Source organism: Podarcis melisellensis (genome assembly GCF_964234715.1).
Source record: "Podarcis melisellensis genome assembly, chromosome: 10".
NCBI lineage: Eukaryota > Metazoa > Chordata > Lepidosauria > Squamata > Lacertidae > Podarcis > Podarcis melisellensis.
Window position 1 is genome coordinate 69,656,019 of NC_138542.1, and position 21,066 is coordinate 69,677,084.

The 21,066-nt window shown below is 45.0% G+C and overlaps 1 protein-coding gene across 1 annotated transcript in view; it reads left to right on the forward strand.

Annotated features, from left to right (window-relative positions):
- EXOC4 (exocyst complex component 4) overlaps window positions 1-21,066 on the forward strand; it is a 352,759-nt gene that overhangs the window by 176,753 nt on the left and 154,940 nt on the right. Inside the window, exon 10 of the mRNA XM_081926878.1 lies at window positions 7,447-7,543. Within this exon, the coding sequence (XP_081783004.1) occupies window positions 7,447-7,543 (97 nt within the window). The remainder of the gene's footprint in view (window positions 1-7,446; window positions 7,544-21,066) is intronic.

A 21,066-nucleotide genomic window follows, 5' to 3' on the forward strand; every position in this document is an offset into this window, starting at 1 on the left:
TGGGAAGAAGACCAGGGGAGTGGTGGTGGGGTGATGATGAGTGGTCAGAGGGAGCAGACTTGGGTTGTCCCTTCACCCCCATCCATTTACACCCACCTGGATAAGCTGGAAGCAAATCCTACCAGGAGTTACAGTTTTCTGCTTCTAGCAGGAGTTTTAAGAGTGCACTGATGTACTTACTCTCAATAAATATTAATGTGGTTTCTTCCCTTCTCCTTTGTTCAAAATCCTTGTTTAAAACCTTGGAAATAGCAAGGTCTTCTCTCAGTGTAGAAGAATCTAGGAAGAGAGGACAGCTTTTTCAGCATTGAAGGCCACATGAGCTATTCATCAGAAGTGTAGAGCCATAGTTCAGTGTTTCCCAACCGGTGTTCCGCGGCACACCAGTGTGCCGTGAGACCTTGCCTGGTGTGCCGCGGGAGGGAGGCGGGAGAGGGAACTCCCCCCCCGCGCGCAAGGCTTGCGGGCGGCAGCCTGGAGCGCGGGGCGCCCTTTGGAAGACGCCCCGTGCTTCGCGCAGCTGTCCGCAAGCCTTGGGCGCCTGGGGGAACTCCCCCCCCCGCGCGCAAGGCTTGCGGGCGGCAGCCTGCAGCGCGGAGCGCGGGGCGCCCTTTGGATGAGGCTGCGGAGGGTGGCACGGAGCTGCCTGCGCTCCAGGGCTTCTTGCAGCTCCGCGCCACCCCCCCCCCGGATCCCGGCGCGAAGCCGCGCGGGGCTGCGGAGGGTGGTGCGGAGCTGCCTGTGCTCCAGGGCTTCTTGCAGCTCCGCGCCACCCCCCGGATCCCGGCGCGAAGCCGCGCGGGGCTCCGGAGGGTGGCGCGGAGCTACCTGGGCTCCAGGGCTTCTTGCAGCTCCGCGCCACCCCCCGGATCCCGGCGCGAAGCCGCGCGGGGCTGCGGAGGGTGGTGCGGAGCTGCCTGCGCTCCAGGGCTTCTTGCAGCTCCGCGCCACCCCCCGGATCCCGGCGCGAAGCCGCGCGGGGCTCCGGAGGGTGGTGCGGAGCTACCTGGGCTCCAGGGCTTCCTGCAGCTCTGCACCACCCTCTGGATCCTGGCGCGAAGCCGCGCGGGGCTCCGGAGGGTGGTGCGAAGCTGCCTGCGCTCCAGGGCTTCTTGCAGCTCCGCGCCACCCCCCGGATCCCGGCGCGAAGCCGCGCGGGGCTCCGGAGGGTGGCGCGGAGCTACCTGGGCTCCAGGGCTTCCTGCAGCTCTGCACCACCCTCTGGATCCTGGCGCGAAGCCGCGCGGGGCTCCGGAGGGTGGTGCGAAGCTGCCTGCGCTCCAGGGCTTCTTGCAGCTCCGCGCCACCCCCCGGATCCCGGCGCGAAGCCGCGCGGGGCTCCGGAGGGTGGCGCGGAGCTACCTGGGCTCCAGGGCTTCCTGCAGCTCTGCACCACCCTCTGGATCCTGGCGCGAAGCCGCGCGGGGCTCCGGAGGGTGGTGCGAAGCTGCCTGCGCTCCAGGGCTTCTTGCAGCTCCGCGCCACCCCCCGGATCCCAGCGCGAAGCCGCACGGGGCTCTGGAGGGTAGCGCAGAGCTGCCTGCATCCCGAAGCCTGGTGCGCGCTGAAGAGCGCCCCCGGGCTTCACGCACCTCTCCGCAAGCCTGGGGAGACCAGTGTGGCTCCCTAGGCTTGCGGATATCAGGCTGTTCTGGGGGCTGGGGTCGGGGGAAGCTTGGGCTTCCCCCGCGCCTGCCCCGTGCCTGGGGAGGGGAAATTTTTTTTTTTCTTTATTCTCCCCCCAAAAAATTAGGTGCGTCTTATGGGGCGGTGCGTCCTATGGGGCGAAAAATATGGTAGTCAATATAGGCACAGAGTTAATTTTTTTAACATTTTCTAATGGTGGTGTGCCTCGAGATTTTTTTCATGAAACAAGTGTGCCTTTGCCCAAAAAAGGTTGGGAAACACTGCCATAGTTCAAGAATAGAGAAAATTATTTGCATTGAAAAGTATTTGGTTTAATTCATAATATCTCCGGTTAAAAGGCTGCACGTTTCAAGGATGGCTGTGAAAGACTTCTCTCTGAGATCCTGGGGAGGAACTGCCAGATGGATGAGATTGCATTGGAAATTATTCACTCAAAATTCAGCATCTTATCATTGCAGAGTTGAAATTCTGACATCCTATCACTGCCCACCCAAGCAAGGAATTCCATGGTGTTTTGGGTGCACACATAGTTTCTAGTTAACTTAGATGGTTCACAGATCTTTTCATTTCTCCATGAAACTGCTAGCTTCTCCCAATAGAGATAGCAAAGGTAAAACGGTGTTTCCGTGCGCTGCTCTGGTTTGCCAGAAGCGGCTTAGTCATGCTGGCCACATGACCTGGAAGCTGTACGCCGGCTCCCTCGGCCAATAAAGCGAGATGAGCGCCGCAACCCCAGAGTCGGCCACGACTGGACCTAATGGTCAGGGGTCCCTTTAACTTTCCTTAAAGGTAAAGGACCCCTGACAGTTAAGTCCGGTCACAGATGATTCTGGGGTTGTTTTTCCGGGTCATGTTGCCAGCATGACTAAGCCGCTTCTGGCACAACATAACACTGAAACCAGAGCAGCACAAGGAAACACCGTTTACCTTCCCGCCGGAGTGGTACCTATTTATCTACTTGCACTTTTTGGCGTGCTTTCGAACTGCTAGGTTGACAGGAGCTGGGACCGAGCAACGGGAGCTCACCCCATTGTGGGGATTCGAACCGCCAACCTTCTGATCGGCAAGCCCTAGGCTCTGTGGTTTAGACCACAGTGCCACCCACGTCCCAATAGAGATAATACCCCTGCACAATTACTTCTGGAGTAAGAGAGAGGCGGGGAAAATGCTTCTGATCTTGTCATAGATAGTTGGTGATATTTTTTGCTTTCTTTAACCTCTGATTAATGTTTTAATTTTTTTTATAGGCTTCCAGAAGTTGAAGTGACTTCTTGCTTGTTTGTTTTTATCCTCAAACAAACCAGTCTTTTAAAGTCCCAAGAAATATTTGAGGGTGGCCAGTTCCCTCATAACATCCCAAACGGCTGCTCTGTTAGACTTAAATGTCTTGTACTGCTCAGTTATAGGAATCGTAGTCATAGTCTGAAAACCATCTCTATGTATCTATCATTATAGTGGCTCATGGCACTAAACTCCTTAGCTAGGAGGCTGGGTTTGCACTTTCAATGCTGCTGGCAGGTGACCAAGGAATGGCTCCTTAGGCATATTAAGTTCTAAAAATTCCGCGGCTAACAATACTATTTAGCTGCCTTATCTATGTACCACTGGATAACTGATGTAACATTTTCTCCCTCCTTTTTTTGGTATTAAAATATTTAGAACCTCCACTGAGTTCAAATTCTCTCCAATTATTACAACCAGCAGGATATACATGGGAATAGGTTGGGCAGGTTTTAAAGTTAGAAGAATCTGGAGCCTTGCTGAGACAGGTTGGCTGGTCCATTTCCCAGTCAACTCTAAAACAGCATCTTTCCAGGCTGAGAAATTGGTTCAATTATCTACAACCTATTTCCAAATTCTCTGCATTATTGTGCATACAAGAACAAGCTTTATTTTGTGACAGGACTTGAAAGAAATTGGCTTCAAAACCAGTTGGTTTTTTGTGTATGTGTGGCTGGTCTGGCTGACTTTTATGGTGTTGTTTAAAGGATGGCTGAGTGAATGTATGCAGTTTGAAATTTGTTGTTAATATAATAGAAACAATATTTATTTAATCTTATTTATTACTGCAATTTCTCTTCTGCCTTTCTAAAAGCATATGGCAGAATACAAATTTAAAAACATATAAATATTCCTACTCATAATAATTCTTTGCTTACTAAAACAAGAACCAACTGTATCAATCAAATTTTAAAACAGCAGCACAACACATGGTCTAAAACAATATTCCAGAAAAGCCAGTTGAATGAAAGCAATTTTGCTGCAGAGTGAACTATCAGAGACCAAGGGAGGTTGTCCCAAATTCAGGACTCCATAATGGTCAGGTTCTAACACTGGTTCCAACCTGACATGTCTCAGATGTTCAAGAGATCTGGAAAAGGGTTTCAGAAGGCCAATGAAGCATATTTTATTTTTATTTTTTTAAAAAACACCCTAAAATTAGTGGAATGTGCTCCACTTCTACATTGTATAAGAAGAAGTATTTGGAAAAGGACTTGGGCCCCAGGATCACTGCAGATGGTGGCAGCAGCCACAAAATTAAAAGATGAGAGCTGGACCATAAAGAAGGCTGATCGCCAAAGAATTGATGAATTGAATTATGGTGCTGGAGGAGACTCTTGAGAGTCCCATGGACTGCAAGAAGATCAAACCTATCCATTCTGAAGGAAATCAGCCCTGAGTGCTCACTGGAAGGACAGATCGTGAAGCTGAGGCTCTAGTATTTTGGCCCCCTCATGAGAAGAGAAGACTCCCTGGAAATGACCCTGATGTTGAAAAGATTGAGGGCACAAGGAGAAGGGGACGACAGAGGACGAGATGGTTGGGCAGTGTTCTCGAAGCTACCAGCATGAGTTTGAGCAAACTGTAGGACACAATGGAAGACAGAAGTCCATGGGGTCACGAAGAGTCGGACACTACTAAATGACTAAATAACAACAATAAGTGTTTGTGTGGTGCCTGCCAAAGATCTGAATCCATGGTATCTCTGATTTTAAAAAAGGGTAGCTGGTGATGGGGAAGAACCCTCTCCCCAAGATCCTGGGGAGCTGCTGACAGAGTAGAAAAGACTGGGCTAGATAGAATGCTTGTCTGATCCTTGCATTCCTTTCTACATTACCTGATTTAGGCTTGCCCTCTGATTGGAAGGAGGGAAGCGCAGAGCACATTCACAAACCTATTAGAGTTCTTTGAGGGTGTCAGCCAGCAGCATATAGATAGAAATGATCCAGCTGACATTGTGTATTTGGACTTCCAAAAAGCTTTTGACAAAGACTTCTGAGTAAGTCAAGGAAGAAGAAGAGAGGTTCTCTTGTGGATCAGAAATAGGTGAAGTTGCAGGAAGCAAAGAGTAGGAATAAATGGACAGTTCTCCAAATGGAGAGAGGTGGGAAATGGTGGAGTCCCTCAAGGATCCGTATTGAGACCTGTGTTTTTTAACTTTTTCATGAACAGTATAGAGCTAGAACTGAGCAAAGAGGTGGCCAGGTTTGTTGATGATACTAATTTGTTCAGGGTTGTTAAAGACAAAGGGAGAATGTGAAGAGCTCCAAAAGGACTTCTTCAAGCTGAGTGAGTGAATGGGTGATAAAATAGCAAACACAATGTAAACAAGTGTAATGTGTTGTATGGTGGGGCAAAAAATACTAATTTCACAGATATGCTCATGAGATGACGGACTAGGAATAAACTCTATGAAGATGTTGACCCAGTGAGAAAGGCAAATTCCATGCTAGGGATAATGAGGAATGGAATTAAAAATAAAACTGCCGATAATCACAATGCTGTTATAAAAATCTATGGTGTGACTGCATTTGGAATACTGTGTACAGTTTTGGTTGCCTCACCTCAAAAAGCATATCATGGAGATGGGAAAAGTTTAGAAAAGGGCAACCCAAATGATTGAGGAGATAGAGTGATTCCACTTTGAAGAAAGGTTACAGTGTTTGGGGCTTTTTGGTTTGGAGAAAAGGCAAACAAGAGGTGACAAGATAGGAGTTTGTAAAATGATGAATGACATGGAGAACGTGCGTAGAGACAAGTTTTTATTTCTCTCTCATAACACTAGAACTCATGAACATCCAGTGAAGTTGATCCAGGAGGCTCTTCTTAGATTCTTATGCAAAGTGTCAGTAGGAAACCCCATTGAGAGTGGGCAGTTTTGCGGTGTGTCTCTGCTTTGGGCTCAGTTGGATCATTAAGTTACATACAGCAGACCTTGGTAGCAGCGAATTCTTTCTCCCTATGGAGACGCCTGTGCAAAATAGCACTGTTATTTCAGGGTCCATTATGAAAATATTCAGCTACATTGCTGATGGATCCCATCTCTTCACTCCTATAGTTATCCTTCAGTTTATGATAAATTTTGCTTCACATCCATTCTGCACTCCCCCCAAAAGAGAAACCTTTTGGTTTATCACCAGGCAAATTAAATCAACATACTGGCACGCTTCCTTGATACAGCAGCTGGAAAATATTTAAAGCTTTTCTGCTTGCTGTAAAAAGTAGCCATAACCCATTTTGAACCATAAAGATATGAAAAATAAAAGAACCGCTAGTAAGAATGCGAGATTTCTGGGAATGGTGAGGAGGTCACAAAAGCTGCTGTTCCTGGAATTCATAAAAGTAAAAACAGCATTCTGTGAAGGTGAAGGTTGTTTTTCATATAGGACTTCATAGGAGCAGTTGCAGACTTATTGGCATTGCAGAGATACCATCATTTTCAAAATGGCTGAGAAGTAATGTGGCTGAGAAAGGTCCACCGATTTTATATACATGGAGAGATTTGGTAGCATGTAGCATCCTCCTTGGTTCTAGGTTGGGCATTTGGGTAGGGCAGGTAGCTTATCACAAAGCCAAAGCAGTCATAATCAAGTTGCATTTTCTCGCCTTGGTTCCAAAGCCCTCGCATGGCAGGTTTAGTTGTTGAGGAGTCCCTGGCACAGCCAAACAAAGGCTTATTTAAGTACCGTATATACTGATTAGGTACCAAGACCTGCTATTTTTGTTTCCAGGCCTTGGAACTTAAAATGCAGTTAACATGACCTTTCCCTTCTAAGTCAAACTGGTGAGTTAAAATTTTATGCTTAGGAGGCAGAAGACTGTAGACAAACAACAAAGGAGGGCTCTTGTCCATGTCCTGCTTGTGGGATATTCAGAGGCATCCAGAGGTGGAAGCCTGGTAAATCTCAAGAAAACTGTGCAATATTGTTTTGTAATAGTGTGGTTTTGGCTTACAGTTTCTGTTGGAAGAAGTTTGGTCTTGTCTGTAAATTTCAGTAGTAGACTGGTGACAAAGTAGAATGTTGAATAATTACCTTAGACTAGTAGCAACTGCAACTTACTTGGGTCAGAAAGGGTTGTCCTCCTCTGTTGCTTTGGGCATCAAAAACTGGGAATTCTGGGTGGTGTGGGGTGGACATGGCATTAGGTAGGATGGATTTAAACCCCAATAAAAATGTCTCATTTGACGATTCCATGAGTTTTGCTTACAGTGTTGAACCTTGGGGTTGCTGTGTATTGCATAGGGGAAAGAAACACCTATCCTGGACTGTGACTCCTTCTCACTTGTGAAGTCTACTAAGTAACTCCATAGAAGTTACCAGCCTATCTGTCCGTGCATATCAGCATCCAAAAAAGGGGAAGGGAGTAAGCTAGGGGAGATCCAGTTCTTAAAACACTGCAACATTCTGATCCTACTCAGACTGGCATTTATTCAGAGCAAAAGTTGACTAATTTAGATGAGCATGAGGGCAGTTCCTGAAAACAAACTTTTCCATGTTTTGTGTGTTTCTTTTTAAGGAGGTCCTGATGACAACTTGATAGAAGGCGGTGGGACAAAGTTTGTCTGCAAGCCAGGAGCCCGAAATATCACAGTCATCTTTCACCCGCTACTGAGGTAACCCTATCCTACTGCTTTGTGTAGCATGTGTCTGTAATGTAATAATGGAAAAAATATACATTTATATATTAGGCTGTGTTCAGACATTCGGTTTGTTATAGCAAAGCTTTGGGCTGTTCCCAATGGTTCAGTGAAACCTTATTGTTTCGTATTGTGTATAGAATTCAGAATCTTGTGATCCTCTGCTTCCTCTGGAAAGGAAGAAAATGTCAAGCATCTACTTTATTACAGCTGTGACATTGGCTTGACAGTGTGGAGGAAGTCACTGCTGAAATTTCAGAAGCCAAGAGGGGTGTGCTGAATAGGATTTCTGATGGTCTGGGGGTTTCATCATGCTTCAGTTTCTTGCGCCTCTCCATAACTAGCAGAAGTAGACTTTATTGTGCAAACAATTTAGGCAAACTGGCAAAAAAATCATGGGATATGAGCATAGGCTGACTAGTATTAATTATGGTTGACACCTGTGTGGGTAAAATGAACCAAGAGAATTTACCAAACAGAAAGGCTAGGGCAGGATGCACATAAAACTGCACCCCACTTCAGTTTTCTTAACTACATTAACCTACATCGTGTAGAATCTGACATTTGTTCTTATTGAAATTCCGTTGTTAGTTTTGGCCCAGTTCTCCAATCTGTCCAGGTCATCTAGAATCCTGATTCTGTGTTCTGTGGCATTGGCTACCTCTCCCAGCTTGGTGTCATCTACAAATCAGATGTACATCTGCTCAATATCTCAATATCCAAATCGTTCATAAAGATGTAAAACAACTACAGGCCAGAACAGAACCGTGCAACTACCCACTTGTCACTTTTTTCCAGGATGATGAGGAACCATTAGTAACCACTCTCTGGATTTGGTCAGTCAACCAGCTACAAATCCACCCCACAGTTACCTCATCCAGCCCACATTTTACAAGCGTCTCCACAAGAATATCACGGGGAGTCAAAAGCCTTACTGAAATCAAGATACGCTATGTCCACAGCATTCCCTTGATCCACCAAGTTTGTAACTCTATCAAAAAAAGAAATTAGCTTTGTCTGGCATGGCAATCCATGTTGGGTCTTAGTAATCAGTGCATCCTTTCCTAAGTGCTCACAGCCCAACTGTTTAATTATCTGTTCTAGGACCTTTCCTGGTATCAATATTAAGCTGACCGGTCAGCAGTTACCGTATTTTTCGCTCTATAAGACGCACCCGACCATAAGACGCACCTAGTTTTTAGAGGAGGAAAACAAGAAACAAGAAAACAAGACAAAGCCTCTTGAGCAAACAGTGAGGAGTGCTCCCGCTGCGCTCAAGAGGCTTTGCGTGGCTATCCCTGAAGCCAGAAGTGCACAGCGCTCCCCCTCGCTGTTTTGGCTTCTGGGATAGCTGAGCAGCCTGCATTCGCTCCATAAGACGCACACACATTTCCCCTTACTTTTTAGGAGGGGAAAAGTGCGTCTTATAGAGTGAAAAATATGGTACATCTTCTCACTCCACTTTTGAAGATAGGGACATTGCCAGCCTCCAGTCCACAGGGGCCGTACCCGTTCTCCAGGAATTCTCATAGATTATAGACAGAGGCTCTGAAATTACATCCACAAGCTTCTTTAGGACCTTTGGATGCAGCTGATCAGGTCCTGGAGATTTGAATTTGTATAAAGTGGCTAGGTGTTCCCTTACTTACTACCTCTTTCTTTCTTGGGCTTCAGCTCCCGTCTTGCATTGTTTATTATCACCAGGTTGGACACTGCTTTCCTTTTGGGTGAAGACAGCGGCAAGGCAGGTTTGAGCAGTTCTGTCACTGATTTTTGTGCCTGAAAGTGGAAGCCAGGATTGGTTGCCAGATCCATGTTTTGAATAAATCTAATCTTTCAAACAGAACTTCAGATCAGTACCAATACAATGCATAATGACAGAAGCAAAGGAGACAAGCGATATAGGACAAAACTGGGAGGAAAGCACAAGAACAACGTCAGATGGCAAAATTTGTTATTTACTGACCTGGGAAACAAACCTGCTGCTGCTTAGTAATTGATGATAAAAATAAAATTAATCATCATACTGGAAAGTGGAAGGAGGGAGATTAAACTTGAATGGTGCTCTAATAAGCTTCCCATTTCCACCTTACTTAGCTCAGGTATTTGCAGGTTCCAGCAGCCCCTGATGAGTTTTCCTGCTGAGAATTTCTAACGTATTTAAATAATTGACACACTGCTTCCAAAGGCAGAGGGGCCTTCATTTGCAGTCTTGTAAAGTTGAAACCTGTTTATCAAGAAATCAGCTTACCTTGCAGCGGCTGCAGCATTCGCTCGCTGCTTATTAATCATAACTGGCAGTGAATGATAAACAATTTGCTACAAGCCACAACTAAACTTCCCCCCACTCCTGATCAATAATAAATTACATTGTTTGCCGCCAAAGGGGGTCAAGCAGACAAATAAACCCGGAAAGAAAGCTATTGAGTTTTTAAGAAGCCGAGAGAGAGAGAGAGAGTGCATTTGCTGCAAAGTTCCCAGGAAAGTTGCACAACGATATGATAGAAGCAAGAATGGGTCAATGCAAAAAGGATGATGCATCATAACCATATAAAGTCTTTGCCATAAATCTAACACTCATCATGTACTCTATATCGATGCAGATAAAATGTTCTTAATAAAAAATACATGAGCTCACATATAGAAGCATGTGCATGAATGAAATGGGAAATCTTCCCAAAGAGCCAACTCATGGATTGCAGTTGCAGGATTTCCTGTGGCAAAGCAATGACCACTGAGAGCACGTTAGGCTTGTAGTGCGGACATGTCATCTGGGCAGAGGTTGGGACAGCAGCCCCTTGATAGGGCTGGATAGCAAATGATTGACCAGGGCTATGAAGAGAATGGGCATCAGCAAGAGGGTATAGCTTGCAATTAGTTGGAACAGGGCAAGGACATATGCAAAGAAGATAATGAAGCGTCTGAGTGGCAGGGTGGATAGTACCACAGTCAGTTGCAATGGCGGCAGCATCTGGAACAGTTGCAAGTGCTGAAACTTATGAGAAATTGAAAGGCTTGGAGTCACACGGTGGTGCTGTTGGATAGCCTCAGTTGGTGGCTGTTGCTTCCTCACCTGGACATTTCTAGGGGAAATGATAGCCTTAAATGGTTGGTGGGCCAGCATGGCAAGGATTTGAGACTCATCACTTGAAAGCCTTGGTTCAGCACTTCCAGATGCAACCAACACACTCTCCTCTTCAGAGATCCCTTGGAAGTTCCTTCCTCAGAGATGATAGTGGATGCAGCAGCTCTCCTGTGATCTGGACTCCCCAGCTCAGAGTCACTGTCAGATGGTTTCAGGGGCTGGGCTTTGAGCGTCCGAGTCTTGTGAAAGAACTCAAAAGAGGGCAGGGTGATGACCTGAACAATAGAGCAGAGGAAATGGTGCTTATGGGAATAATTAGAGAAGAGCATGCTGCTGTTGCAATCACATCCTTCTTGTGGTCGGTCAATGTGAGAACAGGATCCTGGACAAGACTTTGGCCTTTGGCCCTGATTCAGGGGTCTTAACCCTCTTAATCAGGGATCAGCAGACCTTGTGGGGGGCCGGACTATATGGGGGGGAGGGAATTAACAAATTCCTATGCCCCACAAATAACCCAGAGATGCATTTTAAATAAAAGGACACAGTCTACTCATGTAAAAACATGCTGATTCCTGGACCGTCTGTGGTCCGGATTTAGAAGGCGATTGGACCAGCTCCGGCTCCCGGGCCTTTGTATGCCTACCCATGCTCTTATTGTTTGAAACAGTACTTTCTTTTTGTCTGCTCTGAAGCTAGTAACAGAGATCTCTAAGGTCGTGGGCAGAGGACTTTCATGCCACCTGCTACCTGATACTTTTTTAATTGGAGAGGCTGGGGACCTTGTGCATGCAAAGTGTGCACTCTGCCATTCAGTGATGGTCCGCTTTATGCATAATTTTAAAAACCACCAAAATGTTCACATACATTGCATTATCTTACGTCTGCTCACAGCAAGCACTAGGATGAGCCAGGATTGGGTGTGAGGTGAGGTTGAGCCTGTCTGCAGCCATTGAGTAGGTTCACGGCTGAAAAAAAGAATGCCCCAAGGACTTCCTTGGCCACGCACAGAGTTGCGTCCTGTTGTAAAAATAAATAAAAAATCGTTGCATGAATTAGAAAGTGCAGGGCACCATGGTTGGTCCTCCTCCTCCTCCCCCCACCCCTCAGTGCTTTTAAAGCAAGGGAAGCGTTGATTTGCAAACCTACGTGCCTTGCTAAAAACAACAACGAAGCAACACCAGTTGACAAGCAATCTGTTTAGATTCCTTGTGTTTGTGAAGTACTTGCAGCTAATGACTCTGATGTCAATAAACTCTTGCTGGCTTAGAGCGCATTTCATAAAATCATCAGCCACCGCGTTGTGACAGGAAAGACGACTGTTAGGGAAACGCTTTCTCCAAAGTGACCGCTTCACCGCGGTGTGTAGTTCTGGCTGTTCATCTTTAGCGTTTCTGTCAGCTTGTCATGGGCGATCAGATATTATCTTCATTGCTGACATTCAACAAGCGTGTAAAGCATAATGAAAACTTCCTCTCTCTTCTCCCACCCACCCCCCTTTCGCCTCCTCCCCGCCCCAGCCTCTGTCAAACACAGATGACACATTTTGAATAGCAATTTTCATGACACACTTTGGTTTCATTACCAGCTTGATGGGTAGGCAGTGGAAATAATGTGTGTCATAAAAACGGTTAGGGCAAGATTTACGACGGAAAGATCTCTTCTCATTGTACAATACGCTTGTCACACGGGGAGGAAAAAAAGATGGCATTTGCTACATCTTAACCTACTTTTTTCCCCTTGCCAAGTAGCACATCAATAACTGCGGGGGAGAGGAGAAATGGATTTACAACAGAAGCCCTCCTACTCAGGCTAGCCTTGTAGTGGAGGCTGATAGAGAGGAACAGGCTTAGAGTACAATGGTGTCTTCAGTGTGATGCCGCCAGCAGTGTCCATCAAGGCAAGAAACCTGGCTTCTTTCTGTGACTGACACACCTACAGCTACTGTGCTGCAATGACCAAGTGTTGCATCGGTAGGAAAGGCTGAGATGGATGTTCAGGACTGTTCTACAGAGGGCTGGAGGGATCCTTGTCTTGTGGGTGAGACTGTAGATTTGGGTGGTGACAAATTTCAGCAGGGAAATTACTATGTTTTCTGCCTCCTTCCTCTGGTGTGGCATTTTTTTCTGAAGGAATAAACAGGGCTACAGTGGTGCCTCGCAAGACGAAAAGAATCCGTTCCGCGAGTCTCTTCGTCTTGCGGTTTTTTCGTCTTGCGAAGCAAGCCCATTAGCGGCTTAGCAGATTAGTGCTATTAGCGGCTTAGCGGTTTAGCGGATCAGCTGATAAGCGGCTTAGTGGCTTGGGGAAAGGGGGGGGAGGGAAAAAACCCCGCAGGAACTCGCAAGACATTTTCGTCTTGCGAAGCAAGCCCATAGGAAATTTGTTTTGCGAAGCACCTCCAAAACGGAAAACCCTTTCGTCTAGCGGGTTTTCCGTCTTGCGAGGCATTCGTCTTGCGGGGCACCACTGTATTTATCTCCTGCAACCGACCTTTCCTCCCTTCAATAATTAGAGTGTTTGTGAACTTTCTGTTGTTGCATCACAGTAATTCAGCCAATGACTAGGGGGGCTAGCAGACAGACACAAGCCATGATTTCTATGTGTGCGATTTTCAGAATGTGTACAGGTAGTTCACAAACATTCTTGATACTGCTGGTTTTAATTGTATTTTCATTGTTTCTAATATTTTTTCTACTGTATTTAATACAGCTAGAATTTTATGGGATGCAAATGGTAATGCAACATAAGAATTATATTACATGTATTGTATTGCATTATAAAAATACAACATAAGAAATAAAAGAAGCAATCACACAGCATCTGACACAGTGCATTACAGTTGCTGGAACAGGCAGAAAAGTCATTAAGTGGTCCACACAAAACCATCAGCAGTTTTCAGGTGGTCTGCTGGGGGGAAGGGGGGGTGGGAACCACTGCCTTAGACAATTTTCTGGACCCATCCTTGAAAGTACATCCATCCAAGATTGCAAGGAATTACCCCCGCAGGGCGACAATAATGGTACAATGCTGGAAATCCGGAACTGGGGAGCCAATAAAGGGGACCTGTTAAGAACTAGCATCTAAATGAAAAATGACCAGCAGCATAGGTCTCTGATGGATTTGAAACTAAGATTCATCTACTCTGTTATTGTTGTTTTTCAGCAGTAGCCAGCCAGATACTCAACACAGAGATACTTTAGTGCAGTATAGACTGCAATCTCAACCCTACCTATTAGGCAGTTAGTCTCATTAACATCACTGGGAACAACCTCTGAGTAATCCTACATGTCAAGGATATATCAGCCTTGCTATGGCCAATGCTCCTCATCTTCATGGTACCCTGCAGGTGCCAATCCTTAGCCTACCAATTCTTGGGTATAGGTGCTTGAGCAAAGTTTCCCAAACCTTTCCCCCCATAGACCACTTGAAAATTGCTGAGAATCTCAGCAGACCGCTTCTGCCAGTTGTAGCAATTGTAATGTTCTGTCCTATTTGCTGTACAGTGGTGCCTCGTTAGACGAAAAGAATTCGTTCCGCGATTCTCTTCGTCTAGTGGTTTTTTCGTCTTGCGAAGCAAGGCCATTGACAGCTTAGCGGATTAGCGCTACAGCTGTCAAGCGGCTTCCAGTGATCAGCTGTTAAGCGGCTTAGCGGCTTAAGAAAAGGGCAAAAAAACGGAAAAACCCCGCGGGGGGGTAGCAAGATTTTTTTCGTCTTGCGAAGCACCCCCATAGGGAAATTCGTTTTGCGAAGCGCCTCCAAAACGGAAAACCCTTTCGTCTAGCGGGTTTTTCGTCTTGTGAGGCGTTCGTCTTGCGAGGCACCACTGTATGGTTATTAATGGTATTTTTACAAACATATTGTGGACCACTTGCATGGAACCCGCAGACCACACAGAACACAGTTTGGGAAGCCCTGTGCTAGAGAATAAGGTCAACACAAGCACTCCCATCTGTAAATATATGAATGAACACAAAGCGTTGAAGCTGTATCTCTCAACCTTTTATTGGGAACAGCAAGCCAGAAATGGGGAGTGGAGGGATGTGTTGGCTCTGAAGTAGACAGCCTAATATCCAGCAGGACAAGTGTAATGCACAAAGGCCCAGATTAATTACCAGCGCTTAATGGGGCTCACTTGCATGTAATAAATGAATAGCAGATATTATTTTCCAACGGGCAAGTGGTTCTTTGAAAGGAGTTGATTCCTGGGAATAGATTTTTACAAAGTTATGAAAAGCTAATTAGACATCCAGCCTGATGAGGAATACACACACATGATGTTTCCTTGATTAGATATTGTGGGAGGTGCTGAAGTATGAAAATTAGCACTATGAAAGAAGTTTGGTCACCGTCTCTGTCATCCATTGAAAGCCAACATCTGCTCAGATGCTAGTATTCTGGGCAGAGGGTGGTGTTGCTCTATGGTTGCACATTTCCCATTGGTGGGAAGGAAATGAGGTTGACCAAAACCTGTGAGCTGCTGGGTGGGCTAAGGAATCTCAGCCTGGCCACCAAGCTGGGTGTAGCGATTGTTTGCCACCGATGAGTTTTCCTTTTGTTGGTTTCAGCTGCCGTTTGAAAGGCACTTGGCTCTTCAGGGTAATAATAATTTTACATATGCTTTATGGAGTATGTTTATTACCAGACAATTGGATAACAGATGTCTGCCGTCTCAAGGCTGGTGGAGGGAAGGCAGTGAAGGAGCTGTAAACAGGAGGGAGAGGGGTGGAGATCATAGCGTTTCAGGCTGTGCAAATGCTGCTAGTCCTAATCCTTTGAATGCTGGGTGCCAAGGCTGCTAGGATATCTCAGTATCAGCCACACTTCATTAATATCAGGCAGCAATTAAAAATGGTTGCAGGGAAAGGAGTGAAGGGGCTTATTGGCCTGAAAGCAGTCGTTCTATCCAAATCACTTTGTTTGTATGTCACAAAAGGGTGGAGAAGTTAAATGAGCCTGACACTCCAGTTTTCCTCTGTCTTGGAGGAGACGGCATCTGTCAGGCAACAGACTGCTTGGATGGAAATCTGACGGTGGTACATCCATCACTGACTCTTGGATCTCTGCCTCTGATGTAGTGAGGGAAGGCTAAATAACCACCAATATCATGTCTTGGATAAACTCAATGAGTGGCAGGAAGCTGCCATCTTCAGGGGTGTTAGCCTGCTGGAAAGCTCCATTTTGTAATGACCCAGAACTGCTTTTAGGCAATCAGATTCACAATATTTTACATTTGGGGGACCCCGCGTCCTCCAAATGTAAAATGACAGCTTCTATTTCACATTTCTTGCTCTTATTTCTTCATTAAATGTTGGTGGATTTTTGTTTTGTTTTTGTTTGAGAGATCAGAGCAACCTCTATTGCACCATAGTGATGTAATAGCAAAGGAAGAACGTATTTGTGATAGGTGGGGCCACATGCCAGAGATTCTGCTCTGATTCAGAACACACCGGGCATTAATTTTAATTTTTTTCCAGACAGTGAACCATTTGTAATAACTGCGACTTTCGTTATTTCTTCAGTATTCCTGTTGTTCTGTGGGGAGTTTTTTTGTCATATGCTGTAAATGTGGGGCTTGGCATACAGAGATGTCTTGGCCTCTCTTGCTGCCATTGGCTTAGCTGTGCTGTTGTCACAGAGGGTCATTGCCCTGAAGAGCTTGAGTGATGAGTGCTCAGAGGGATTTTGAGACCTTAGAACTGGATTTTGAAAGTCAGTGAGAAACTTCTATTAAACCTTCTAAGTATTGCTTGTTTGTCATGAGATTTCGGGTAGGTTTGGATTGGTTGAATTCATTCGGAGACTTCAGGACAAGGCTGGTTAACACTTTCCCACCCAAGGGCCATATTTACCCATTGTAGACACTCTGGGGCATGTACTCCAGCAGGAGATCTAGCCACCTCCCACTTTCTGTCTCTCATTGCAGGAATGTTGTGGTTCTCTGTAGAAGATCAGGAGAAGGTACCAAGTGTTCAAACAGGTGCCTCCAGATTGGACACACAAAAGGTTCATGATCACTAGTGCAAAACAAAGCAAAAGGTCCCATGATGACATAAACTGTGCATTCAAAAGGTGTTGTATCTAATTTATTGCTAAGCTAAAGTTGCATAGGGACGCGGGTGGCGCTGTGGGTTAAACCACAGAGCCTAGGACTTGCCAATCAGAAGGTCAGCAGTTCTAATCCCCGCAATGACGGGGTGAGCTCCCGTTGCTCGGTCCCTGCCAACCTAGCAGTTCGAAAGCACGTCAAAGTGCAAGTAGATAAATAGGTACCGCTCTGGCGGGAAGGTAAACGGCGTTTCCATGCGCTGCTCTGGTTCGCCAGAAGCAGCTTAGTCATGCTGGCCACATGATCCAGAAGCTGTACGACGGCTCCCTTGGCCAGTAAAGCGAGATGAATGCCACAACCCCAGAGTTGGACACGACTGGACCTAATGGTCAGGGGTCCCTTTACCTTTACCTTTAAAGTAGCATCGTGTTATACATGCTCTGCTGGCAAAATATTTTGTGCCTGCAGAAAGCTGTTGCACAAGATAACACAGAGGCATGTTATTGGTAGATCTGTTGCACAGTAGATTGTGCAATGAGTTTCTGTTTAGATTGTGCTATGAGTTTCTGCTAGCACAACAGTTGCACAACATTAAAACTAGCTTGAGAGCCCTTGTACTAGTAGACAGAATGTTGCAAAGAGCCCATGTTTAGTGCTTCCATCTGACTCCCAATTGCAGCCCCGCATGAAACTTCAGACAGTCTATGGGAGGGAGCAACAGGTGTTAGAACTGGATCATCTGTTCTTTTGTTTTCTCTTTCTTCTGGGTCTCCAAAATTCTGTGCTGTATATAACCAAATTATAAAGGACAATTTAAGCAACAAAACAACTGTGAAGAAACCTGACATTGTTAAGAAACAGCTCATTGTGCAATCAGTGTATGGCCTGCTTCATGTGCCACATTAAACCATAGTTAAAAACAAGCTATGGTTAAATGTGTTGTGCAAACCAGGCCACTGTGTTCATTTGTGTGCCATTGTTAATGCTTTATGAGAGCTGACAATCGTGTTGCACATGCCTTATTAGAGGTGACAGCTTATGAAAATCCTTCAGGTGAGGCTGTTCATTTCCTCCGACAGCAAATAAAGCTCCCCTTCCTTCCGCTGACACACGAGCACCTGGAAGCAGCAGAAACAAAATCCCCTTTCCTGTGTGATGCATTTGTCTTGTTCCCATCTTGTCAGGGAAGGTGCTACATCTGATCAGTCAAGTTTGGATTTTGCAAAGATGTTTTGTCTGCTCTATAAATCAAGACAGCCTGTCATCGGTCCCCTCTCTCTCCAGCTCTCTCCCCAAACAAACTTGGTGCAGAACTAAACAATATACACATTTTGACACATCCGATAATACGAGTGCCTGACAGTCATATGTGGCATTCAAAGTCTTGCCTGGTAGCTCAGAAATGCAGAGTGTTCCGACATGGTGCACCAGCCACCAGAAAACAATTGAGGTCGCAGTGCGTGGCTAGTTTTTCTTTCTGAAGCATTTTGCAGAGAAGTCCCTGAGCTTAACCCTTTTTTGGGGGAAAAAGAATATAAAAACGATTTCTTTCTGGTAGGAAATCTGATGTTCCTCAACCTCATGTCATCTATAAATCCTTCATGTTGAGAGAAAGTAACCCTATAGCAAAGCCCTTATTTCAAACAGAAATATAAAATTGTTGGATTCCCCATTTGGAAAATTAGTGAGAGATCTTTCAAAGGAGTCACCTCACCACCATCACCAGTCATCTTTTCCAGTAGGGTATACCCTTCATACAGATTATTGGCTGCTGTCTCATGTTGACAGCTTTTAGGAGCCACAGGTGAGGGCTGAGAGCAGGGTAGGGACCAAAGGTGGACAGACTACCCCAGAAAGAGCATAGTGTGTCCCACACCAGAGGTACCAGTCCCCTATAACACACCCTACACATATATTGGTCAAATATTTTCAGATCTTGCATAATGAAAAATCAAGAATTGTTTCATAGGCTTACAAACGGAGCACTGCAAAAAAACTTTTGTTAAATGCTTGATTTTGATGTGAAGGTTGACATTCCACAGTGGTGAAGCATTTATCAAAAGACCAACCACCGTTAGCAAAAGACGTTTTATTCACCCTGAACAATATTCTTTGAACTTGGATTATACTTACAGTATTTGGATGCATAGGTATCTTTTTGGCACTACAAGTCCCATAGTGGTCCAGATTTCCCAGACTCATGTTCTATTATCACATTGATGTTCTGTGAGAAGGTACTTTATTTAAAGTGTGCATAGGTATTGCCCTTTTAAAGCGAGGGATTTGTTGAATCTGTGTAAATCTCTCTTACAGACTCCTCACCAAAGGGACTTGACTTCTGATACCGCTTTCTATTTTCTCTCAGTCATTTACCTGGCTTTGCTCTTTTCCTGCAGGTAGTCTCCCCCCCTTATTTTTGCTGCTATTGGGAGGCAAGATTCTAATTTACAACAAACGTTTTATCTCATTTCAACTCTCCTTTCAATGTAAAGTGAGGAACACAAGTCAGGGTGGGTGCAAGAACATTATTGACAATTGACCCCTGTTTACAACTTCATCTAATGGTAACTAGCATGATTTAACTAACATGATTTACCTCCTATCTCGTGTTTCCGAAATTATACATCACCTAATTAGGCCTACATATAGAAAGTAGCAAGATGACGGTTACGGTGTCTGGGCCAGGCCAACAGTGCCTGCTGCATTATACTGCTGAGCTAAGTCTTAATTAATGAATGTATCGAAGTGATGAGATGAAAGGTGTCAAAACACCCGCACAGCATGCAATTTCTAACATCATGCTGGGTGCATAAATGCTTTGGGGCCCAGCTATGTAAAGAGCAGGGTAATTTTTTTTTTTTGCTGAAGCTTTTGACTGAGGAACTGAAGCTGCAGGTTTAATACAACATTAGGAAAAATTTCTAGACTCAAAAGCCTCTTGGCAGTGATGAATGCCTCTGCATTGTGCTCAATCGTTGGAACCAAGTGGCAAGAAGACACCCATTCACTGCTTGTTTGTGCCATTTTCCCAGTTCACCTTACATTGCCTAGGAAAGTTGTATATTACTATTACTACTACTATTATTATTATTTAATAATCATAATATTAATAAATAATAATAATACACCACTTTCCCCCCAGATGATGACTCAAGGCACCTTACAGATAAAAACAATAACCACTAAAAACATAGAACGATCAATCATTAAAATACAATTGAACATTGATAGAATTAAAAATATATACATATATAAATTCTGTTTTAAAACATCCTAGTAATTACAATAAAAAACAGCATGGCACCATCTCTTCAATTCCCAAAAGCCTGTTGGAACTAATAAAGTTTTCACCTGCTGGCAGAAGGACAGCAAGGAGGGAGCCAGTCTAGCTTCTCTAAGGAGGGAGTTCTGAGGTCTTGGGGCAGCCACCAAGAAGGCCTTCTCCCACATCCCCACCAAGTGTGCCTGTGAGGGTGGCAGGACTAAGAGAAGGGCCTCCCCTGAAGATCTCAGAAGCCATGCAGGTTTGTTTGAGGGAATACAATCTTTCAGATCACTTGGACCTAAGCAATGCAGAGTTTTATAGGTGATATCCAGCACTTTGAATTGAGCCTAGAAACAGAGCAGAAGCCAGTGGGCTGCTCTAGCAAGGAAGTCATATGCTGCATATATGACCCAGCCAATAATCTGACTGCAGCTTTTTGAGCCAGTTGATGTTTCTGGGCACTTTTCAAAGGCAGCCACACACAGTGTCTGTTATCTATATCCTCCCTGTCTTTTTAGATCAGTACAGAGGATGTCATGAGAAACCTAGATTCCAACACAATTAGCAAATGCTGAATGGGTACACAGAGCAACTGTATAAAAGGTGTGCCGTTGAGAATGGTTGGAATCATTTTGTGTAAGTGTATTTGCATTTAACGATTGGCTGGCAATCATACGACGATAGCATTGGAGGTTTCAGATTAGAATTTTGGGATGGAAACATTCATTGGTTAAAAGATTTTAAAATGAGCATATTCTTAACAATAAAAATAAAAAAACATTTCAGAGCAGATCCCTACAGATGCATATGAAAGGTTGAGGACCAAGGGAGGTAGCAATAAACAAGGCACACCAAGCACACTTACGTCTTTGAAGGACCTAACCCTACCTGACAAAATTGGAGCCTGAGCATTCAAAAAAATAACCTGCTTTGGATCTGGAGATTGCTGCTCTTCAAAAACTATGTTTAGGAGGCTTAGATTTTGGTACAAGAAGCATTTTATGCTGCTTAAAAAAGATAAAAAAAGGTGACACCCACTAGCGTTTTGACTAAGTGCCCCATTATGGGACATTCCCCAAGCCTTTTTTAGCCTAGGAGGA